Source organism: Meriones unguiculatus, chromosome 20, assembly GCF_030254825.1.
Source record: "Meriones unguiculatus strain TT.TT164.6M chromosome 20, Bangor_MerUng_6.1, whole genome shotgun sequence".
Lineage (NCBI taxonomy): Eukaryota > Metazoa > Chordata > Mammalia > Rodentia > Muridae > Meriones > Meriones unguiculatus.
The window spans coordinates 5031785-5057905 of NC_083367.1; the positions used below are offsets into that span (position 1 = coordinate 5031785).

Genomic DNA, 26121 nt, shown 5'->3' on the forward strand with positions numbered 1-26121 from the left:
ATAAAGTCAGAGACATCTTTGGGTCATTCTTACCTGGAGTACTGGATGCAGACATTAGTAACATGAAAGTATGTGGGTGGGCAACATACATACACAACACTTGACTGACATAAACAAACAAACATCCCAAAGGCAAGTGCATGGTTAACAAAGTCAACTTACCCAGCAATGAAAAGGGCAGCGTTGAAACCTTTACGTGTGCAATATTTCAATCAGAATATTGAATTAGGGCTTTCAAACATTTTCCATCAGTCTGAAAGGACAAGGTGGCAGCATTGACCAATAGGGTAAGTATTTTTACTTAAGATCTGATTGTTATACTCTGATTTTCAGTTTGAATTGTAATAGCAGACAAAATTTTCATAGTAGAGGGCCCATGAAAGAGTTCTAAATTTTAAGATTAATTGAAACTGTCCTGGTTTGATTTAAAGCCTGCAGCTGTTCCTGTAAGAGAGGTATTCAGTTTCAAATAGAGTTACAAAGACACAGTGCAAATAAATAGACAGAAGAGAGTTTCATAAGGAGAAGATTAAAATTAACCCTGTGCATCCTAGTGTCAGCGTCTCTTTTATGCAAGGTTTGATACTAAGATATATATCTCTAAGTGTGTAATTTAGTCCATTTTAATTCATGCTGCCAGGCAGCAATAACTTCAAAGGTTAATGATTCAAAAAGTTGATTCACTTAGACCTGATAAAAATTAAATTGTCAGATAAAGGGTTGGTGAAGATTCTTTCCCAATCTGTAGGCAGTCATTTTGTTTTGATGACGATGTCCTTTGCTTTACAGAAGATTTTCAGTTTCATGAGGTCCCATTTATTGATTGTTGCGCTTAGAGCCTGTGCTGTTGGTGTTCTGTTCAGGAAGTTGTCTCCTATACCAATAAGTTCAAGGCTCTTCCCTACTTTTTATTCTAACAGGTTTAGTGTGTCTGGTTTTATGTTGAGGTCTTTGATCCACTTGAACTTTAGTTTTGTGCAGAGTGATGAGTATGGATCTATTTGCATTTTTCTGCATGTAGACATCCAGTTAGACCAGCACCATTTGTTGGAGATGCTATCTTTTTTCCATTGTATAGTTTTGGCATCTTTGTCAAAGATCAGGTGTCCATAAGTGTGTGGGTTTATTTCTGGGTCCTCTGTTCAGTTCCATTGATCCACCATTCTGTTTCTATGCCAGTACCATGCAGTTTTTAAAACTGTTGCTCTATAGTACAGCTTGAGATCAGGGATGGAGATACCTCCAGAAGATCTTTTATTGTAGAGGATTGTTTTAGCAGTTCTGGGTTTCTTGTTATTCCATATGAAGTTGAGAATTTTTCTTTTCAGGTCTGTAAAGAATTGTGTTGGTAATTTGATGGGAATTGCATTGAATTTGTAGATTGCTTTTGGTAAGATGGCCATTTTTACTATGTTAATCCTGCCAAGCCATGAGCATGGGAGATCTTTCCATCTTCTGATATCTTCTTCTAACTCTTTCTTCAGAGACTGGAAATTTTTTTCATACAAGTCTTTGACTTGCTTGGTTAGGGTTACACCAAGGTACTTTATGTCATTTGTGGCTATTGTGAAGGGTGTTGTTTCCCTAATTTCTTTCTCAGCCCTTTTGTCTTTTGTATACAGGAGGGCTACTGATTTTTTTTTAGTTAATTTTGCATTTGTCCACTTTGCTGAAGGTATTTATCAGCTGTAGGAGTTCCCTGGTAGAGTTTTTGGGGTCACTCATGTATACTATTATATCATCTGCAAATAGTGATAATTTGACTTCTTCCTTTCCAATTTGTATCCCGTTGATCTCCTTCAACTGTCTTATTGCTCTAGCAAGGACTTCCAGAACTATGTTGAAGAGATATGGGCTAATATCCAGTATATCTAAAGAACTAAAGAAGCAGAAAAGCAGCAAACCAAGTAATCCAATTAAAAAATGGGGAACAGAGCTAAACAGAGAACTCTCTGTAGAGGAATATCGAATGGCAGAGAAACACTTAAAGAAATACTCAACGTCATAAGCCATTAGGGAAATGTAAATCAAAACAACCCTGAGATTTCACCTTACAGCCATCAGAATGGCCAAGATCAAAAACTCAAGTGACAACACATGCTGGAGAGGTTGTGGAGAAAGGGGAACCCTCCTCCACTGCTGGTGGGAATGTAAACTTGTACAACTACTCTGGAAATCAATCTGGAGCTTTCTCAGACAACTAGGTATAGCGCTTCCTCAAGATCCAGCCATACCACTCCTAGGCATATATCCAAAAGGGGCTCAAGTACATAATAAGGATATTTGCTCAACCATGTTTGTAGCAGCTTTATTTGTAATAGCCAGAAGCTGGAGACGGCCCAGATGCCCCTCAACTGAAGAATGGATGCAGAAATTGTGGTGAAGAAAGGGGAGGGAGGGTGGGACTAGGAGGGGAGGAGGGGGAGGCTTATGGGGGTATACAAAGTGAATAAAGTATAATTAATAAAATAAAATTTTAAAAAAGTTAAATTGTCTAATTTTTTAAATAATAAAGACACTTAAGCATCAGATCATTCACATAATTTGTTAAACTGATATATTATCTTCCTTGAAAATAGCTGTCAGCTCTTTAATATGTAAAGTTTATTTACCTTCTGTTTCTTGTGGTAACCACGATGCAAGTTTCTTCTCCCCAAATAATAAAGTTTCTTACAACGGGGCATAAGGAAAGTGTTTTCCAAAGACTGTTATTGGCTAGTTTCCTGTCTCTGGGTAAGAAAGGGGAACCCATAAAGCAGTGAGACCCAAGTTCTGGGCGCTGTGTGTGAACTCTGAGTGATTGGGTGAGGAATGAGGTTAGAGCTCACCAAAGACGTCCTCTTTCTCCTTGAAGGCAAAGCGTCCCAGAAAGCAGTGCGGGGTTTGCATGTCGGGGTGCTGGCTTTGCAGCAATGGTTGGGGTTCTGTTCGGCTCTGGTTTCTGCTTGGCACACCCGAGGGTGCAGGCTGAAATATGTTCCCAGTTTTAAGAGAGTCTAAGCGATTGAAGTCACTAGGTAAATTTAGATTAGCCTGTTGCTCCAGGACGGGCAGAAACCTGAGCCAAGGCAGCCGGTGGGGGTAGGGGTGGAGACAGTGAACTTGCTCAGTGTGCTCAGTGTCTGTCTCACCCTACACAAAATGGGAGCTTAAATGTTTCCACTTCCACAGAGTTTGGGGCCTCATCGGGAGTCAATTCATCAGTGTGATTTCTGAGTCGCCAAGGTAAGCAATCAGTTTCCACTTGGATTTTATATAATTAGTATGTAACTAATGAATCAGATATGTTCAAGGTTTCTTTTTTCTTTCACTGACAGTGTAATGGTTAATAATCTAAAATAATGCTGAATAAATCATCTCAATTATATTTTAGTTATTAACAAAATCCAGTTCCCCTCTTATTTTATCTGTATAACTTATCCCAGCGACTTCTGTGTTTTGCATTTTGCATGGCTGTGTTGCTGACATTTGCATATTTGTCATGACAGTGTGACTGTATTATGGGATGTTGACTCTGACAATTAATCAGAGAAGCTCCACTCAAACCTTACCGATAGACTTCCTGATGCTTCAGACTTTCTGGGTGGTTTTCTTAGAGACACTAATAGATGAAAATGAGAACAAGGGTCAAGGTGTTTTGGAAATTGAGAATAAGCAAACTGTCAAGCCAACTTCCCAAACTGTTCTTGGACTGTTTCCCTCCCAACATTTGGGGAAAAGTGATATGCACAGACAACAGCCATCCTGTGGGGTTACTGCAAAAAGGAACTGTTGCTTTTGACTGCTCAAATTGGGGTTGTTTCTTTGTGTTACTATGTTACCATGTGGAGATTGGAAAATCTGAATCTGAGTTACTTTTAAAGGAATGAAGAAATGCCAGGGAAAGAACAATTGGACTGGATGAATGACTTGCCCCCACGATGGGGTGAGTCTGGGTTCACAGGAACTACAAACAGTGGACTTTTCTTGGAAATATCTAGATACAAGGAGGTCCACTTTGGAAATTTCAAAACTAGTGATGCCAGTGGGGTTAATTTTGTGGGTTCTAGAATGACCAAAGGGAAGTAGTGTCTCAGACTGTTTAGATCTTTGATTCAGAAGATTGCCAAGTCCAAGTACTCACGTAAGCATAAGAAAGATGGCAGTTAAATACTGAAAATAATACCTTTCCATCTTGTCCTATAAAAATAGACTTCCCGAGGCTTGAGATAGAGTTCTGTGATACAGTGTGTGCCTAGTCTGTGTGAAGTCCCAGGTTCACAAATAGCTGCATGATGAGAGCGAATGAAAAAAATAAATAAAAAGGAAAGTAAAGACATGACTGCTTCTATGTGTGGCACAAGTATGGAAGTTTATTGTAGATAAAAGGGAGAGTGTAGCCAGAGACAGACACATCCAGGAGAGACCTGAACCACTTGGGAGAGGGGGAGGAGAAGTGAAAGGGGAGAGAGGGAAACCAGGTGTAGCAGCCAGGAGGCCGAAGGTGCAAGAGGCAGGCAACCAAAATGTCTGGGTTATATAGGAAGAGCTCCTGGGGGAAGGCAGCCCAGCCCTGAGCTGGAAAGTTCAGGGTAGAGGGCAGGGTACACCAGCCATACCCTGTAATAGGTAGGGACTGAAGGGTGCTGGGAGAACCTGGCAGCCAGGCCACTTTGATATTTTAAATAAACACCTCAGCCTTTTGTTCTATGTTTGAAACTAGATAGATAGATAGATAAATAGATAGATAAAAAGATAGATAGATAGATAGATAGATAGATAGATAGATAGATGTGTAGACAGACAGGAAGGCAGACAGATTATATACAAATATAGTCAGTTGATTAAGCTAAACTCCTAACAAACTACCAACTATTTCTGTTCAGACTTTCTCAGAAACTTCTCTATATCACAATAATGACAAAATCAAAAGGCATCTATAGGGGAATAAATGACAAAGGTAGAACCACAGAACTATAGGGCCTTGTCTTTGGGCCAGAGAAGGACAGAGCTATACAGATGCTGGTTGGGAGGACAGAGGGGGGAAGGTGGAGGGTGGAAAATGGGGATAAGTAAAGGCCTGAGGGAGTGAGCTTTGTTTGATAAGGGTCCAGCCATGTCAAGGGCCCTGATGCCTTAAACCCATGGGAAATGGGAAGGCATCTCCAGGGCTAGGCTAATTTTTGTTCCAATAGGCTCTGTGTGGGTGTTGATACAGTGTAAAGAAAATCCACTAAAGCTTTCTCTGCCTGCCCCTGACTATTCCTATTGAGAATAGCTAAACCTGACTCCCTTTTCAACTAAGCATAACTGTTTGTTTTTCTATATGTTACAAGCCCATCTCAGTGTTCAACTATATGCAATAACCCCGTCCTCTGTTCAACTGTATAGAATGAATACCCTGGGCTTCTGGGATGTTGTGGCTTCTCCATCAGATAGCCCAGAGCACCCAATACCAACTTTTCCGTGTCCATGTGCCTGCCCTTTCTTCATTTCCTCATCACCCCAGTCAGGGTTCTGGTGACCAAGCTCTGCAAGGACAAGACAATTATTTGTGGCTTTATAAAGCATGCCAGATTGCTCTCAATCTCCCTCAAAACAGCTAAGTGAGCTGGACTTTAGGGTGACTGGTGCACACTGACACACATGCAGGCAAAACATAAATGCACATAAAAATAAATCACTTCAGTAAACTGGCATTGCAAAGTCTTCTTCTGATTAACTCATTGTACAGTTACAGAATGGGGTATAATATTTTAATATGTTTATACATGAACTCAGGGCAATCAGCATAGCTATTATCTTAAATATTTATTACTTCTTTGTAGTGATAGCACTCCAAATTCTAGCTTCTGGATATTTTTGAAACATCTGATGCATCTTTTAAAACACAGGTAATAACTTGCTTGTTGCTATGATAAAATATCAGACCAAAGGCAACCCAAGAAAGAAAAGGTTTATTTTAGCTCATCGTTTGAAGCAATGTAGTTCATCACTGTGGAGAAGGCATAGCTGCAGGAGCAGGGACAGCTGGTTAACCATTATACTTGCAGTCACAAATCAGGGAGGGTAAGAAATGAATGCTGATGCTCGGTTGATCCCCCACCCTTTATTCAGTCCAAGATCCCAGTTCATGTGATGCTACCACCTACATTCCGAGTGAATATTTTCCCAGTTAAACTTGGCTAGAAATACTCTCATCCAAAGGTGTAACTCCTAGGTCATTCTAAATCCAGTCAACTTGACAATGAAGATTATTTTTAACCTACTGTGGGACAGACAACAAGATGTTATTTGTCTTAAATATAACCTAGCATCTGTTGATCAACCTCTCTCCATCCCTCCCTACCTTGACCTTTCCAGCCTCTGGAAACCAACATTCCACTCTGAACTTCTATGAAACATTTTTTGAGACTATGTAGCTTTGCCTTTCCTAGAACTCACTATGGAGACCTGGCTGGCCTCAAACTCACAGAGATCTGCCCAGCTCTGCCTCCTGAGTGCTGGGATTGAAGGGTGTACCACCATGCCCAGTTCTTTATATTTTACACAAGTGAAGTCATGTGGTGCTTGGCTTTCTGTGTGTGGCTTATCTCACTTAGCATTGCAATGCCCAATACTGTCTGTGCTATCATAAGCAACAGGATTTTGTCCTTCTTGAGGCTGAAGAACATTCTGTTGTTTTAACGTGTACTGCACTTTCTTTGCCCAGTCATCAAAAGCAGCACACTGTTGATTCTGTACTTTGGCTTTTGTCACTACTGCTCAGTAGATGTAGGATGCTCAGGATGCTCATGTCTTTTTGGCACACAGATCTCAGTTCCCATGGCTATGGATAAGCCTGTAACAGGATTGCAGGATCATATGGATGTTCTGTTTTTAACTTTCTGAGGAAACCCCATATTTTAAAGTGTGTAATGTCTGCGCTAATTCGCATTCCACCAATACTATGAAAGAGCTACATTTTTCTCCACACTTCACCAACATTTGCGATCCATTGTCTTTTTTATAATAGCCATTCTAATAGATATGATGTTACCATAGGTTTGAATAGTGAATGTAGCTTTTGTTTACATGACAAACTAGAGTCACCTAAGAAGAAGACATCCCAGGTGAGGAATTGCCTCTAGTGGATTAGCCTGTGAGAATGACTGAGGGACATGACATTTTCTTTATTGATGGCTTGTGTGGGAGGGTCCAGCTCACTGTGGGTGGTGCCATATCTGCGATGGTGGTCCTGGGTGGTATAAAAATGCAGGCCAAACAAGACATGAGGAACAAGCCAGTAATCAGCTTTCCACCATGGCCTATGAATTTCCACCTCTAGGCTCCTGCTTAAGCTTATGCCCTGACTTCCTTTAATGAGAAGTGTGATCAGTGTGTGTAGAGGTTAGGTGATCCACTGGTTTCTCTTTGGGCATCTGCATCTATTTTGTAATATTTGAGACATAGTGGCTTGCTTGGATATCATGCCTTCCCAGTCTCTATGTCTAGACTGGTAATATACCCCAATTGATCACACTGTGCTACACAGCAGTCATCCTGGAAATAGGTTCACGTGGCTGATAGCTGGACCAAAAACATAGGGAACAGAGGTAGAGTCTTCATAGTGCAGGCAAGAGAACAGTAGGTGGCCGAGTGTCACATACAGAAGTAGACAGTCACAGAAAACTATTATATGATGCAGAAGAAAACACTGGGAATCTGCTGTGACATATTAGGAAGAAAACAGCAGGTGCCTACTATGATATCACACAGAAGGGAACCGTAGGCACCTAGCTTCCATCCACAGGAAGAACCGTGAAGGCATTAGGTCTTTCAACCACCACACTCAGATTCCCAGGATAGCACAGAGGAGAACACAGAAGGTGCCGCTGTCACATGATACGGGAAAATTAAGCACCCTCTACAATGACCCAGAAAACAAAAACAAAAGCTCTAGGCATTCCCTGTCACATGACAGAAGGAAGCACTGTGTAGTAGGCTCCCACTGTTGCCTGGTGCAGACGGCTTGGGTCTAAGCCCTCAGCAGCTGCTCATAGCATTTTGTTACTCCCACTGCGGCCAGTTACAACTTTCTCGTTCCTATCTGATGCTTATCCCTAAAACTATTTGGTCATTGGAATGTGGTCATGAATTTGGGACAATGATGAAAATAAGTTCGTATTATTCATTTCACTATGAAAAGGACTACATGTATGCACACATGCATGCATGTTTATAGCTCAGTCTTGTAAATCCATGCAGAGGATGGCCGTTGCTCCAAGGTACATTCACACGTCAGTCTTGTGTGGATGGAGCAGTCAGGGTCAGGGAGAAGTGGCCTCTGGCAGCAGTATGGGCCCGGATGTCCCCATGGCATCTGGTGGCAGTGCAGGCCACCCATATTGGCATGTCCTCCCTTGGCAGCATGGCCCTCAGATATCCACATGGTCTCCAGTGGCAGCTCAGACCACAGAGATCTGCTTGGCAATTGGTGATAACTCAGGCCACCAGCATCAACCCAGACCCCAGCTGCAGCAGGACCCAGATATGGCTACAGTCTACCTTTCTCCACGGTATATGAATCTCTTGGTTTTGCTTTCTCTTCCATCTCTCCACCACATACTCCATCTTTTCCATCTCTCCATCACACATTTGTCTATAGTTGTAGCACCCACAGCAGGCACTTGGGTGTCTTTCTTCTGGCCTCCCTGGCCTGCATCTTCTGTGGTGTTTTCTGAGAGCTACCTTAGTTTGCCCTCTGTGGTGGTCTGAATGAGAATGGCCCCAATGGCCCATATAATTGAACACTTGGTCCACAGTTGGTGAACCATTTGGGAAGACCAAGGAGGTTTGTCACTGGGGGGGGGGGGGTCTTAGAGGTTTCAAAAGCCTGACCTATTCCCAATCTTTCTCTCTCTGTGTCTGTCTGTCTCTCTCATCCTGCATGTCTTTCTGTCTGTCTGTCAATCTCCCCACCCCTCCCCAAGTGGTGGTGTCTCAAGATGTAAGCTCTCAGTTAGTGCTCTCGGTGCCATGGCTACACACCTGCTGCTGTGCTCCCAGCCATCATGGTCAAGACTCTAAAATTATAAGCCCCAAATAAACTTTTTCTTCTGTAAGTCACCTTGGTCATGGTGTATTCTCATAGCAATAGAAAAGTAGTAAGACACTCTTTACTGCTGCTGAATGAACACACAAATGTTTATTTGGCATAGAGGTCCTTCCCACAGACCATCACTGAGGGAAGTCAGAGCAGGAACGTGGAGACAATAAATGAAGCCATGAGAAAATTCTGGCTACTGGCTCACTCCCCAGGCTTATTTCTGGCCAAAGGTGACCTGCTGACAGTGAGCTAAGCCTTCCAACATCAATCTTTATTCAAGAAAATGCTGAGGTCTTTGGACTTTAGTTTTGTGCAGGGTGATAAATATTGATCTATTTGCATTTTTCTGCATGTAGACATCCAGTTGGACCAGCACCATTTGTTAAAGTTTCTGTCTTTTTTCCATTGAATGGTTTTGGCTTCTTTGTCAAAACTCAAGTATTCATAAGTGTGTGGGTTTATTTTTGGGTCCTCTATTAGGTTTCTTTGATCCACCATTCTGTTTCTATGCCAATACCATGTGGTTTTTATTACTATTGCTCTGTAGTGCAGCTTGAGATCAGGGACAGAGATGCCTCCAGATGATCTGTTGCTGTACAGGATCGTTTTGGAAATTCTGGGTTTTTTTTCTGTTGTTGTTTCTCCATATGAAGTTGAGAATTTTTTTCTCAAGGTCTGTGAGGACAGGAGCACCACAAGGACCAAATATATCTGGGCCCAGGGGTCTTTTCTGAGATTGTTTCTCCAACCAAGGACCATGAATGGATATAACCTAGAACCCCTGCCCAGATGTAGTCCATCACAGTTCAGTATCCAAGTGGGTTCCCTAGTTAGGGGAACAGGGACTGTCTCCAACATGAACTCAACTGCTGGCTCTTTGACCTCCCCCCATCCCAGAGGGAGGAGCAGCCTTTCTAGGCCACAGAGGAGGACATTGTAGCCAGTCCTGAAGAGACCTGATAAGCTAGGATCAGATGGAAGGGGAGGAGGACCTCCCCTATCAGTGGACTTAGAGAGGGGCAAGGAGGAGATGAGGGAGGGAGGGTGGGATTGGGAGGGAATGAGGGAAGGAGCTACAGCTGGAATACAAAGTAAATAAACTGTAATTAATATAAAACCAAAAATTTAATTAAAAGAAAGAAAGAAAATGCCCCCACAGATTGCCTATAGGCCAATCTGATGAAGCCATTTTCTCAATTGAGTTTCTTTCTTCCCAGATGACCCTTGTTTGTGTCACTGATTAACAAGCAGAATATACTTATAAGTTATGGGTGTTTGAATAAAAATGGCCCCTATAGGCCCATAGAGAGTGGCACTATTAGGAGGAACGGCTTTGCTGGAGTAGGCGTGGCTTTGCTGGAATAGACGTGGCCTTGTTGGAAAAACTATATCAGTAGGGGTTGGACTTTGAGATCTCAGATGCTCAAGCCAGGCCCAGCATCTCTCTCTCTCCCATCTTGCTGCTGTGGATCTGGATATAGAACTCTCAGGTCTTTCTCCAGCACCACATCTGCCTGTGTGCTTGCTGCCATGATAATAAGGGACTAAACCTCTGAAACGGTAAACCAACCCCAGTTAAATGTTTTCCTTTAACAGAGTTGCCATGGTCCTGGTGGCTCTTCACAGCAATAGAAACCCAAACTAAGATACCAGTACACATCTAGTATGATCTGTCAGATATGTGAGATCCAATAAACTCTGTAATTGTAAACGACATAACTCACCCTTTGAGTTCTTAGTATAATTGAATTTGTAAGTTTTCAAGAATCTAAGTTTTTTTTAACATGTCTTCCACCCTACCCCCTGCAAGCAATACAAAGTTTTGGCATTTTGTTTGTTTGAAAGTCTGGCCACAACACATACTGGAGATACTATGGAGAAAGAAGAACCCTCCTCCATTGCTGGTGAGAGTGTAAATTTGTACAACCACTTTGGAAATCAATCTGGCACTTTCACAGACAATTAGGAATAGTGCTACCTCAATATCCAACTATACCACTCCTAGACATATATCCAAAAGATGCTCAAGTATACAACAAAGACATTTGCTTAACCATGTTCATACAGTTTTATTCATAATAGCCAGAATCTGGAAACAACCCAGATGTCCCTCAATTGAGGAATGGATACAGATTTTGTGGTACATTTACACAATGGAATACTACTCAGCAATTAAAAACAAAGAAATTATGAAATTAGCAGGCAAATGGTGGGACTGAGAAAAGATCATCCTGAGTGAGGTATCCCAGAAACAGAAAGACACACATGGTATATACTCATCTACGAGTGGATATTAAATATATAATATAATATAATATACATATAAACATACTAAAATCTGTACACCTAAAGAAGCTAAGCAAGAAGGAGGACCCTGGGTAAGATGATCAATCAAGTCAAATGGGATGGACATCAGAAGAGGGAGAAAAGAGGGAACAGGACAGGAGCCTACCACAGAGAACCTCTGAAAGACTCTACCCCAATAGGGTATCAAAGCAGATACTGAGACTCATAGCCAAACTTTGGGCAGAATCCAGGGAATTATTGAAAGAAGGAATTATGAATCCAGGGAATAATGAAAGAAGGGAGAGATGAAAGACCTGGAGAGGACATTCCCTCCATAAGGAAAGCAACAGAAGCAAAATATCTGGGCACAAGGGTCTTTTCTGAGACCATGCATAGAGATAACCTAAAACCACTGCACAGATGTAGCCCATGTAGTGTCCAAGTGGGTACCTTAGTAATGAGAACATGGACTATCTCTGACATGAACTCAGTGGCCGGCTCTTTGATCACCTCCCCCTGATGGGACAGCAGCCTTACCAGGCCACAGAGGAAGACAATGCAGCCACTCCTGATGAGACCTGATAAGCTAGGGTCAGATGGAAGGGAAGGAGGATCTCCGCTATCAGTGGGCTGGGGGGGTGGGCGATGGGCATGGGAGGACAAAAGAGAGGGAAGGTAGGATTGGGAGGGTATGAGGGAGAGGGCTACAGCTGGGATACAAAGAAAATAAATTGTAATAAATGAATACATTAATTAAGTTAAAAAGAGATAGTCTGGCCATATAGCTCGATGTGGCCTTGAACTAAAGTCCCTGCTGTCTGAGGTGTTAAGTGGTCGGAGCGTAAGTGGACAGCCCTGTACCTGGCTCCCTGTATGTCTTGTTAACTCCTTTGGAGCAGGGTTCATTTGTTAGTTACATTGGCCCAACTCCTGAAAGTATCTTATCTAGAGCAGACCTGTAAGTAAGGGCTGGCTGAAATATGGAATGTCGTTGATCAGCCTTTATTTAGGAAGACAGAATGGACAGTTCATTCAATCATCAGCCTGTATAATAAGAATTAAAGATGCGATGGGAGCAAAGGTGGTTATTGTTCTCCCAGAGAACTTGAGAGAGCTCACCTCCCAGCACCTACATGATGGCTCACAAGCATCTGTAACTCCAGTTCTAGAAGGTCCAACACCCTTGTCTGGCCTCCCTGGGCACTGAGTATACATGGCTCAAGACATACATGCAGGCAAGACCCTCCTACACATAAAATAAATCATTTCTTAAAAGAAGAATCAAAGAATGTGCAAGATGGAATACTCATCTATAAGATTGTTTTGGTTAAATAGCAAATGAGAGCTGTGAATTAAAAAGTGAAGTAAATCTGATGTTTCTATAACATTAATGATTTATATCTAATGTACAAGTTATAAAAAATACTGATATTTAGGTAGTGGTGGTGCACGCCTTTAATGCCAGCACTTGGAAAGCAAAGGCAGGCAGTTCTCTGTGAGTTCAAGGCCAGCCTGGTCTACAGAGTAAGTTCCAGGACAGCCAGGGTTACACAGAGAAATCCTGTCTCAAAAACCCAAAACCAAAAACAAACAAACAAAAAACCCAAAACAAGCAAACAAACGAAAAACCAAAAGAAAACAAAAACCAAAAAGCCCCTGATATTTAGATTTAAGTGATGCATTTAAAGTCAATAATAATTAAATATAACACAAATATATTTTGAAGGATAGTGAGCAGGAAGTGTAATTTTTAATGCTAACGTAAGTCATTTAAAACTAGTTTATAAAATTAAAATTTGTTCAGTATATATATATATACTACAGAATTAGTTCCATGTCATTGAGTTTATGTATGAAGTTCTAGAATATTCACTCCCTCCATTACTGTTGTACAAGGTTATAAATAGTGCTGTGTGTTTTCAGGTCTACAATTTCGTGCGAGCATGAATTCCACATTGCATGACCTCAAAGCACTGGGGAGCTGCCCGTCTGCCCATGCTGATTAGAATAAGTATCTGAGAGACATTATCTGAATTTCTAGGTTCCTTTTCCATAGGTATTTGGTGTCAGTATAAACAACAAACAAAATCAGCTCTTTGGGGTGGGAGTGAGCGTGGTGCCCCGTGTATCCCTGGCTGTGCTGGAACTTGCACTGTAAACCAGGTTGGCCTCCAGCTTACAGAGATCCTGCCTCTGCCTACCAAGTGCACCACCACTGCCTGGCCCTAAATATCAGTGTTTGTATAACTTGCACATTAGATATAAATCATCAGTGTTTTTACATAAACATTAGATTTGCTGCATTTTTTTGATTCACAGCTCTCTATTTACTATTTAAACAAAGCTGTCTTGTAAATGAGTATTCCAACTCCTGCTCTCCCTACCCTTCTCTAGCATCTGGGATTTCAGGTGTCCACACCATACCCAGCTTCTGGTTAGGTCTAGAGTAAAATTGTTTTCTAGATTCATAATAAATCAGTATTGACAACTAAATTCTCTCTCCTCCCTCCTCCCCTTCTCCTGTCCCTCTGCCTCCTCCCCTCCCCGAGAAGATGTTTCGAGAACAGTATACCACAGTTACTGAGGGCTTCCACCTCGAGAGGCCTGAGAGCCAGCCTGTCTACAAGATCGGCATTTACAGCTGGAGGAAGCGCTGCCTTTACCTCTTCGTTCTTCTGTTGCTAACAACGCTCATCGTGAACCTCGCTCTCACAATCTGGATTCTAAAAGTGATGTGGTTTTCTCCAGTGAGTATTACCACTTTCTGAGCATGCTCCTAATGTGTTTGCTGGATTATTGCCTTAACCGTGTGTGGATAGAAGCTTCCTGACTGCCTCAGGGTTTTCAGTAGCTAAATGGCATCATTTTTGCTTTCTCTGACTCACTGTAAGCTATAGAGATATAGATATAGACTTTTTTTTTTCTTTATCATGTTGCACTTTTCATTAGTCATTATCTCTAGATGGTAGAAAACTCTAATCTTGAATTTGTGGTTGATTGGTTCAAGATATCTTTGTGGTCATTTGTAGAATACAGTCTATAGAAGTATATAAATCACAATTTTTTTCCTCATGTCTCCAATCCTGTATGTTTAGCATTTGCATACCTACTCTTCTTTAATTAAATTACCTAATGCGTATGTGAAGCAAGTATTTGTTTTTAAAGAAGTTTTTTTGTTTTTCATTTAGTTTTTTAACTCTTTTCTTTATTCTTGATCATTTTATGCATGTATATATTAAAATATGATCTCATCTACTCCCATTCCCCCTCCAGTTCTCCCCATATTTCTCTTAAAAGATCCAACTTTCAATTTTATGTCATTTTTTAAAAAATAACCCACTAAATCTAATCAGTGCTGCCCATTTGTGAGGGGATGCAGGGCCATCCACTGGAGCAGAAAGATCTCCTGAGGGTAGTCACATCCTGTAAGATGCATGACTCTCTCCCTCCGCCATTATCCACTGTCATAGCTCCACAGTAAGGGTTGCGCCCCAGAGACCGTCTACCTGTCTAGGACAGGATTTTGACTGCCTTGATCCACGCAGGTAACCACTGCTGCTGTGAGCTCACCTCCTCATCCTCCAGCTCTTACGTTCTTTCTGCCTCCTCCTCCCTGATGTCCATCAAGCCCATTGGGAAGGAGGATTATAGAGATGTCCCATTTAGAGCTGATGACTTGGGCTAAAAAACGGAGAACTTTGTTCGCTCACAATTTTGGAGGTTTGGGGACCTCAACGTGCCTGGTAGTAATGCAAGAAAGCATGTGGCAGGAGGAATCACACCAGCCAGAGTGAGTGGGGAGCAGCTGTGACCTTTATCACAACCCTCCATGAGAACTAACTAGAGCCCCTAAACAAATATCTCAGGCTCTTCCAAGTAGGAGTTGCCATTGACCCAAGGACTTGCCATGAGGACCCACCTCTGAAAAATCCATACCCACCACAGAGCTGCCATCCTCAATGGCCAAGCTGCCAACACAAGAGGCCTTGAAGCAGTGGCTCTCAACTTCCTAATGCTGCCACCCTTTAATACATGTTATGGTGACCCCCAACCATAAAATTACTTTCGTTGCTGCTTCATAACTGTAATTTTGTTAGTGTTATGAATCATAATGTATATATCTAATATTTCTAATGGTCTTAGGTGACCCATGTGAAAGGATCATTTGATCCCCAGGGGATCATGACCCACAGATTGAGAACCACTACCATGGAGGGACACACTTAAACCATGCCCAAGCCAGAGCAATGAAATATTTGCATGTTTTAAACACTGTTTTGATGCACACAAATATGTGTGCAAACACTTAAATGTCCACAATAGATTTAGAAAATAAGATGCCAGCAGTCTTAAAGAATTTATTCTAAACATTCCCACATGTTAAAAATAACTGCACAACCTTATCTGCCTTGATGTTTTGTGTACATTTTGTGGTGCTGGGAAATGAACACATGACCTTTTGCATATCAGGCAAGTACTCTACATTAAGGTATGTCCCAAGAAGCCCTTGTGCTGTGCCTTTGGGGATGGGGGTTCTCAATTAATGTAGAATACATTCATTTGGCAAGATACATCTAGTGAGATAAAAATACTACTACAAAGGACATCACAGTCTAGTCGGTATGTTTTTTCCCAGGCAGCTGAGTGTGTGATGTGTGCTCTCTCCAAGAATGATAGCTAAAGTCTGAGGTTCAAGCATGAAATGCACTCAGTAAGTCCTACATTTTCTGTGCCCTTGTTTCTGTCCTGCCATGGCTTAAGCCAATAGCTATCATTACTCTTCACATAATAAACATTTCTATTTCCACACATTCTGGTACAATACTCATAACATTAAAATATAGCTCAAAAGCATTGAATATATTTAGTATAGAGTATCATAATTTTATTTACTACAGTATATTATTATTTTTATTATTAGAAATTATTATAAATTATGTGTATTAACATATTGATATTAATATGTGTATTAACATGAGTACATTAACATTAGACAACATGGAATATGATTTCTAGGTTAGAACTTATACTGATAATACTTCTGCAGCAGCATGATGGTATTGGCTACCAAGGCCCAGCATTTTCTCATGAAGGCTGGACAGCTGAAAATGTATTAGCTACTTTTCTATTGCTATGATAAAACACCACAGCTAAAGCAAATTAGCAAAGGGACTTTTTTTTTTTTTGCTTTGATCAGTGTAGTAATGCCATGTTAATTATTCAACTACCAACCCACTTTACTTCTTCTTTACTTCTTTACGTCTTTACTTCTCCTATGTTAATGTGACTGGAGCTCCTCAGAGGGCCTGGGACCCTTCGCAATAGCCATGTGTACCTTCAGAATTATGGTGGCATGTTCTAGAATGTGGCAGTCAATAGGAGATGTGGCAAAAATCAAAACTCTCAACAAAACGGTTGGACAACTCAGCGTGAAAGCTTGAATGAAGTGTTTATTTTTATGCTCTTTGCTTCTGCCTTAGTTACTTTTCTGTTGCTGTGATAGAAGAAAAGTTTATTTGGGCTTACAGATGCAGGTGTATAAGACCCCACCATCATGGTGGGGATGGACAGCATCCGGAAGGCATAATGGTCAAAGCAGGAAGCCAAAAGCTCACATCTTCAATAGCAAACACAAAACAGAGAATGAATCAGAAGTGAAAGGCAAAACTATACACTCTTGGATCCCACCCCAGTGATACACTCCCAAAAACAAAGCTGCATCTCCTAGACCTTCCCAAACAGTGCTATTATCTACTGGGAACCAAGGATTCAACTTCCTGAACCCATTCAGGTGACTCATCCAAATTACCACAACTTCTTTCTTTTCTAGGGCACTTGACATAACAAATGATTCTGTGGTCCTTCCTGGATGCTTTTATGCCCATATACTTTGCTTATGGATTTTTAAACAAGTGTTAGCCTCTTATTTTTGTGGACTCAGACTCCAAATCACATGCAGAACTGAATCTTAACTTTATGATTATCTGCACTGCATTATAAAAACAATTAGATGATTAGTATAGTAGCCACGAAATGCCTTACACTGTTACAAACCTTTACTTTTAAATACCTTTATTTGCTTTTTTAATAACCTACTTGGCAGAATTCTAAGATGTCTCCATGATCTCTCCCCTCTGAGTTACACTCCCCATAGCCCTACCCTTGAGTGTGGGTGGGCCTATGGTTTGCTTCAACCAGTAGAAGATGGTGAAAGAGATGGGCCAGCATTCCTTCTGTTACCTTATAAATGCACCATGGAGGTCTTCAGGTATAATTAAGGCTTCAAATCAGTTGGTTCTGAATTCATGAACAGGTGGGTTTGGTCCCTGTTGTAAGGATTATTGTAGGGATTGTTGTAAGTTGGTGATTCTCAACCTTTGGGTAATGACCACTTTGGGAGTCACATATCAGATATCCTGCATATCGGATATTTACATTACAATTCATAACAGTAGCAAAATTACAGTTATGAAGTAGCAATGAAAAAATTTTATGTTTGGGGGTCACAACAACATGAGGAGCTGTATTAAAGCGTCACAGCATTAGAAAGGTTGAGAACCACTGATAAGGGGTTCTCCAGTTAGCCTTTGATTGCTGTGCCTAGAGCACTCCTGAAGAAACTTGGCAGTTTCCTCTGCTCCCCACACAGAGGGATACTCAGTAGGCAAAGGGACTTATTGCCAAGCCTGACAATCGAAGTTCTGTTTCCGGGACCCAGGTAACCAAAGAAGAGTACCAACTCCTGCAAATTGTCCTCTGATCTCTACACAGACACTGTGACACATATGATCCTACATGCAATCAATCAGTCCATCAATCAATCAATAAAATGAAAAAAAAGTAATAGTAAGATGGTCATGGAGTTTTAGCTGTTTATTATAAAATGATTTGTTAAATCTTATATGTATCTCCCAAGTAGACTTTTGTACTTACAAAAGGTTTTTTTGAACGAATACTGAATATTAACAACTAAAGTTTAAAATAGACATTTGGAAGAAACACAGAGAAATGGAAGGAATATATGGAGATGCAATGTATATGTTTAGTTAACCAAAGAGAAGTGAAAAAAAATTTTAAATGGACAATTTCATGTCTTTCTCTCTTTTTTAACAGATAGGAATAGGTCACCTGCATGTTACAGCAGACGGACTTCACCTGGAAGGGGAATCGGAATTTTTATTTCCTCTATATGCCAAGGAAATATGCTCCCGAGTGGTAAGAAGATTGTATTTCACATAACTTGTGAAAAATAAGTAACAGTTAAGCACAGAAATTCTGTTGTTCAGAGGGGATTTTTAACAAGTCCATGTGTCCACACATTTATGGTATGTTCTGTCTCACAATGTGCTATTGGGCGGTAGACCTTACCTTACCTTACTATACATGCTATAGAGATTTTATTCTTAAATTCTTCTGCTCTGAGTTCAGTATCCTCAGCAATTTAGTTATAAAAGAATAATATAATTTAGGATTAAAAATCTTTACCCAGGGCCTACAGAGATGGCTCAGCATTAAAGGCTAGGCTCACAACTATAAATATAAAAATCTTTACCCAGAACAATTGACTATCCCTCCATTGGTGCAAGCAGCTTAAAACAGCCTTGACTCAGAGCACTCTGAGGAGCTCGGAAGGAATCTCTGTCACAGAGATACTCTGCATTAGAGACTGAGATTCACCATATATAAAAAGAAGGATCACAGAGACCAAAGTAAAGATACTCCCAAAGAGCCATCAGAAAATTCTTCAGGGTCTCCTACCAGCAGCAGAATGAGAATTGAAAGGACTGGTATGTCATAAGACACCCCAAGACTAAGTTCTCAGCAAAATGAGATTTATTTGCCCCAGAGGGACAAAGGGCAGGGAGTAAGATACAAAGACAGGAGACTGGGGACAAGGGAGAAGGGGAAGGGAGCAAGCAAGAGGAAGGGAGGGACATTTGTCCTGGAGGACCAAAGGACACCCTCTGGATAGAGAGGAGACAGACTTGGCTCATAGGCAAATGGTAGTTTATAATGGGAAAAGGAGACACCCCCCCAAGCCCTTTCCATCCCTCAAACCCCCACTAGATTTGTTTTGATTGGGTATGTTAACTAGGTGAGCCAAAGAGGATTTTTGGTTGCTGGACTTCAATTCTTTGATAGCTGGAATTTGGTGGGAGGAAGTGGGAAGAACTTGGTGGGAGGAAGTGGCTAAAGAAGGGAATAGACCTTGGTGGCTAGCTTTAGGAATGCATTCCAACTCTTTAGCAATGCAGAGGGGATGGGGAAAGGGCAAGGCCTGCTAGAGCCATGTTTGCCAAGCTTGGGCCTATTAGAGTCCTTCAAGAGTCACGGTATTGACACAAAGGGAGGTATCAGAGAGGGCAGAGCATAGGGGAAGTTTTGCCCATGGTTGTGTTGTAGTATTTCTAGGAATCTTACTGGCAGAAGGAGCGTGCAGATGGCCTGTAACACAAGCTGATGCATACGTGAGCTAGATTTGAGCTTATTCCAGCACATACAATAACCGCAGTGGCACTTGGAAATGTTAAGGACACTGCTACACGAGGACAAAGAAAATGAACACAAGTTTTTGTTAGAAAGTCGGGCATGAATAAATTGAAATACAAGATCTTATTCTCCTTGCTTTCCCAAGTCGTGCTGGTTGATCCCTCACTGTATTTGGGAGAGACAGCAGATAGTAGGACCTGGCAGCTAACCATAGCAAACGGAATGTTCTAGAATTAACAATTTTCAGTTATATTTTATCAGGCTGTCATTTCCAGAGTGCCTTGAGAAAAACAGGGAGTACCACTAGAAAGAAAGTCAGGCTAGTCAACCACATGTTAAAGGCTCACAATGTGACACTGATGTCAATCAGGATATACAATTACAGAACAGATGTGCCCTGGAGAAACCTTTGACAGCCAATATGTTGGTTACCCTTTTTTTAGGGAGTAGTTCTCCATAAAATCATACATCTGAAGAGTTTGCCACTCCACAGTGATCTACAGTGCTGAGCTGAAAGAATGTCTCCCTGTTGCTCTGGCCATGTAGCATGCTCAAAAGTGGCATGTGGGGCTGGGGAAAGCCTACCTCATGGCCATGAGGACTCAAGTTTGCAGTCATAGTGGTTCTACTCTTAAGCACACACTCAGGAAACACACATTACATACTTTTTTAAAATTCTATTTACTGTGTGTATGTGCATGCACATGCCTGTATAAGATCAGAGGACAACTTTTGGAAGTTGACTCTCTTTCTCCATGATGGGATATGGGATCTGGAGACCAAAATCAGGTGTTCAGGCTTGCACAGCAAGGTTTTGTTTTGTTTTGTTTTAAATCTACTGAGACATCTCACCTACCCAAAACTTAAATATTCAAAAGTACCTTGGGGTGTTCCAACACACATATACATTGGGTAATGTTTAAATTAGGTCAAACATATTTCCTCCAAATTTTTATAATTTTTTTATATTTTTTTTATTGTGGAAGCACTGAAAAAGTGATGTCTTTTATCTTTTTGAAATGTGCAGTGAGTCACGGTTAACTATGGTTCCACTGCTCCATTGCACCTCACAACATCTTGTTCTTGAAGAACTGTGACTCATACCCACTGATGAACCTTCTCCATCCTACCACCCCACCTCCTAGCCCCCTCCACCCTCACTACCTTCTAAGAGAGAACATCTTCTTCAGACCACACAGCGGATTGGGCCTGCATTCCCTGTCTTTCTGTGTCATGATTTTTGCTTTTTTGTGAGCAAACTTTTGCACTTAAACATCATGGTATTTCTTGTAGAATATCTAACCATTCTCCAATGTATCCCCCAGAAATGCCTTGAACCCAGATAACAATGACAACTAAAACTGAATGTCCTGGCAAAGATAAATTGCTAATTAGAATCTGTTTGCCTTGAGAACTAATTAACATGTTAGGAGCAGTATTTTTAAACATTATAAACTCAAAGGATTGTTATAATCTATTTTTAAAAGTTAATATATTTATATCCTGATATTAATGTAAATCTGAGGTTTTAAATGTTTTTGCTGAAAACATACAGAGTCCCAGTAATATCTATATCTATAGATCTGTATCTGCAGTTATATAGAAAGTGTAATTGTAAGCTATATGTAGACATAAAAGTGTATTTTCCTAATTTTGTAAATCCTCTCTAGGATTCATCTCTGCTTCTGCAGTCAACTCAGAATGTGACAGTCAATGCTCGAAACTCGGAAGGGGAGGTCACAGGCAGAGTCAAAGTGGGTGAGTTCAACATTCTCACAGCAGCTCACTTCATAGACTTCACATTCGTAAACAGAGGGAGGCTCCCTCTAAAGAATTGCAAGCTTAGTTAGAAACAATAAAACATGAGCTTTCTAACCTTTGTGGTGTTCATAGAGAAGAGTTAGCACCACGAGGCAGAGGGGCAGTGTGCAGGTTTATGTGTGTGTGAATGTGGTGGCAGCCAAAGGCCAACTCCTGCTATCTTCCTCTCCCACTGAACCTGGAGCTCACCTGTTTGCCTACACTGGCTGGCCAGTGAGTTCTGGGGATCCCCTATCTCCACACCTTCAGCATTGGGGTTATATGTGTGAGTGGCCACACCCAGCTTTTATAGATGCTGGCTAGGGATTGGAATTCAGGTCTTTATAAATTTATCAACTGAGCACCTCCCTAGCCCTTGATATTTTGATCAAAAGTATTTCAGTTCCAGGAATACAGGCTTATTAAGGTTAGTGCAAGGAATAGAATATTTATTATATTCAAAAGACTATAATATCTGCCAATGTCCAGTTTAGCTAGTCCCAAGAGAACAGAGACCAGGGCCCAGAACCAATCGCAAATCCACACTGTCAACAGCCTTTCCTTCTCCTTTCCCACCCTCCTTATCTCTTTCTCCATTTTCTCTCTCGTATTTGCATCTCTTTTTCCCTCCCCCACCTCCTCTGGCTCTGTCCCCCTGCTTTCCAGTGTCTGCTCCCTCATTTTCACAGAGGGCACAGTGCCTGCCACTCACAGAGCACTCAGCTTTCCCTGGTTCTCAGCCACTTGCTGTAGTTTTCAAAACCAGCCAAGGGTTCTCCAATTAGGCAAATTCTAAATTCTCACCACAGTCCTCTTAGCACCATTTTTTTTTAAAAAAAAAATCCTTAATTGCCTGCTGTTTTTAGGTGTTTAAGGGGTTTGTTTCATTTTTCTCATTCACGCAGTGAGCATTTGTCAAATGCATCTGTGCTGGATCCCACATGCTGTCAAATAACACACAGGGGACATGTAATGACACATAGGGGGTAGGGGAATCTTTTCAGACTCACAAAACCTGCTTACTCATTTGCTTGTTCTTGATTGTTTGTTTTTAATGTAATTTATCAGGGAGTTTGGATATTGATAAATTACCTGTGCTTCATAGGAGAGAAGATGGATGTTCTGAAGTGGGAAATTTTTCTTTTTTTATAGTATGTGAAAAACATTTAATGGAGAACAAATCAATGCAGAGATAAACAACAAGAATTTTCTTAATTACATGTTTTAAAAGAGTAAATTCTTGGAGAATGGAGTATAATGTATGTTGATTGCACTCACCCCTTCCCTCAAGGGGAAAAATTGCATCTTCCGTGTGTGGGCTGTGCATGCGCCCCTGGATGTGTTGTCACGTGTGTTGAGGACACGCACCTTCAGGTGTGCACACATGTTATGTGTGATTCAGAGGTTGACACTTGGTGTCTTCTTCTGTCACCTTCCACCTTAAACATGGAGGCAGGCTGTCACCGGAAGCTGGAGCTCAGTGATTTGACTATCCTAGTAAGGCAGCTTGCTCTGGGATCCCCTCATCTCTGCCTGCCTAGTGCTGAGACCACAGGAGGGCTGCATGCCCACCAGCAGTTACATGGGCCTTATACATACACAGCAAATGCTCTACCCACTGAGCAATCTCCCCAAGCACAACACAATTTTTTTTTCTATATTTATAAACGAAAGGGAATTGTTGCAAACGCAGACAGCTAAAAGAACTGTCAGCTAGAATGGACGCAGACTAGCTCCCCTCAGCGACTGTGTTTGCCCTGGCCCTCCTCCTACCTGTATCCTGCAATGGTGGCACTCCTCCGTCATTTGCATGTAATTCCCACCTCCAAGAAACTGTCAGGGGTTGTACAGATTTAAACAAAAAGTTTCTCACTGAAAGTGTTTTTGTTTTTCCTCAGTTGCTAACTGTAATGAGTGAAACCACCAAACTAGACCACTCTGTGGGTGGAAAGATAGTTTATTGGGGCATCTGGGGTGTCAAATTGCAAGGCAGTTTCTTATGGAGTGAGGGACAGACAGCAGCCTGGGAAAAGGCAGGGGAAATCTTGCCAGGTTTATGGTGACAGGGAGTGGTGGAAGCCATGGAAAGTCATGACAGCAGGAAGCAAGACCTTGATTCTGGGACCACAGACCACACTGTTGTGGTCTGAACAAAACATGTCCCCCATATGTTGGTGACCCAGTTTTGGAAGACTGTGAAACCATTAGGAAATGAAGGCTCATTGAAAAAAGTGGGTCACTGTGGATGAGACTTGGGGTTTTACAGCCAAGCCCAGTTCCTGTTTACTCCCTACTTCCTGCCTGTTGATGCAGTGTGACCAATGCCTCTTGCTCCTGCCCCATACCTTTTCTGTCACAAGCTCCTAGAACCAGAGGCCAGAATAAACCCTTCCTCCAGTTGCTTCTGTCAGGAATTCTGATGCAGCAAAACAAATAACAATTGGGCCTTCTAAGACTGGCCCATGGGAAAACATACTGGCACAGATGGTTCCTGCTAGAACGTGGAACTCCCTCTTCTGAGCACCAAATCCCAGAGACATCAATCCCACAGAACAAATTTTGAGGCAAAACTTCTGAGGCATTTGTAGGAGGAAGTGCACCAAATATGAAGAAGAGGCTAAGCATTGCATCACAGAAGGAGGATTTCTGGAGGTTGAGATAAAGGAAGAGGATGATAAATGTACCAGCGTTGGAGCAGAGTGGGGTGCCAAAGTGGGTCTGTAGAGATGTCTTATTTGAAGAAGCAAGAACTTGCCAAGAGGCTGGCCAGCACCCTCATCAGTTCCCATTGAGGTCTAACTCAGGAAGGGCTCCAGAAACACACACTATGAATGGGGGATAAACTCAGTGCTGTTCTGAGAAGCCCGAAACTGAAATGCTCACATTCAACAAAGTGCCACAGATGGACCAAGAAAACAGTTATGTACTGTCACTCAAAGATTGTTAACACTTGCACAAAATGTCCAAGTTTGGAAGGAAGGCAAGAGTAGCAAGTGCAATGGTCAGAAAGATCAGCTGAAGAGGGTATGTGGAGAGAAAAATCAAAATGAGTTCATTTTCACTCTCACAAATAAAGAGAAGAATGCTCCCACTCTCTCTGCTTTGTCCCAGAATGCAGTTACAAAGAAGGTGTGTTCTTTCAGAGGAAGCTGCTGGTGCCATGTTGCATTCTTTTAGAAAAAAAACAAAACAAAAACACAACAAATACAATGATGTAATTGAGGATCTTAAAACACGCCTCCACAGTGACACACTTCCTCCAACAAGGCCACACCTCCCAGTAATGTCACTCCCTATGGGGCAAGCACTCAAACACATGAGTCCATAGGGATCACACCTAGTCAAACCACCACAATTGTCAAATAGTAAAACTAGGTGCTTTCTTTCTTTCTTTCTTTCTTTCTTTCTTTCTTTCTTTCTTTCTTTCTTTCTTCTTCCTTCCTTCATGACAGGGTTTCTCTGTGTAGCCTTGGCTGTCCTGAACTTACTTTATAGACCCGACTGGTGTCAAATTCACAGAGATCCACCTGCCTCTGCCTCCCCGAGTGCTGGGATTACAGGTGTGTACCAACGCACCTGGCTTTCCAGGTTTTCTTAAGAAAAAGAAAAATGAGTAAATTGTGAGCTTTAATTCCTAACCACCTCTGTCACCAAAACCATTTTGTTTTCAAATGTCTGTATTATTGTTGTGGTATCAGGGATGAGGGTCCTGGTGCACATATGAAGCCGGTCATAGTCCACTGTTTGGTAGCGGGAGACACAACAGTTATGGAAACAGAGACTCAGTGCTGCTTAGAGTCAGCACTTTTAATCTGCCATACAGATTGCTCTTTCAGGTGCCCAGATGGTAGAAGTCCAGAGCCAGCGCTTTCAGGTCAGTTCTGAAGCTGCCAAGCCACTGTTCACCGCTGAGGAGCAGGGCATCGTGGTCGGCACCGGCAGGCTGCGGGTGACAGGTGTGTGGAGGTGGCTAGCTGCAGCTAAGCGCTCAGGGCTCTGCTCTCCACTAAGGAAAAGCAGCTGGCTGTGATAACGCTTCTTCCTGGCCTTGCCTTTGACATTCTGTTTGTGTCTGAAGGACGAGGCCTTCTTCAGAGAGCGTTGCCCACCTTCTTCTTTCTCCTCTCTTTTCTAGTCACTGTAGCTGACGGCTTATGCTTGTCTCTGTACAGTTCACATATCTGTTTTATCCCCATGATGACGGGCACTTGGATAAATACACCATGTGTCTAAAAAAAACCTGCTTTTTCTCTGGTTGAGTTGAAAGTTAAATTGAGCCCTTACTGGGTTCACCTTCAGTGTAAAGAGTTCTATGAAGAGCATTTTCAGAACCTGTTGCAAACTCGCTTGCTATGCTTCTGGAAGACCACAAGTCCAGGCAGACAGGTGTGACTAAGCTGCTTGCAGAATTTTTCTGCACTAATCGGAAAATCAACAGTAACATTATTCTCGCACACAGTGTTTCGGAGAAGTAGTCT

At 41.7% G+C, this 26121-nt stretch overlaps 1 protein-coding gene across 1 annotated transcript in view; it reads left to right on the forward strand.

Moving 5' to 3' along the window:
• Positions 1–2654: 2654 nt before the first annotated feature.
• LOC132649465 (gamma-sarcoglycan-like) overlaps positions 2655–26121 on the forward strand; it is a 33223-nt gene continuing 9756 nt past the window's right edge. The window contains exons 1-5 of the mRNA XM_060373224.1: positions 2655–3225; positions 13906–14100; positions 18467–18568; positions 21514–21601; positions 25480–25599. Coding sequence (XP_060229207.1) covers positions 13906–14100; positions 18467–18568; positions 21514–21601; positions 25480–25599 — 505 coding nt within the window. The 5' untranslated portion in view covers positions 2655–3225. The remainder of the gene's footprint in view (positions 3226–13905; positions 14101–18466; positions 18569–21513; positions 21602–25479; positions 25600–26121) is intronic.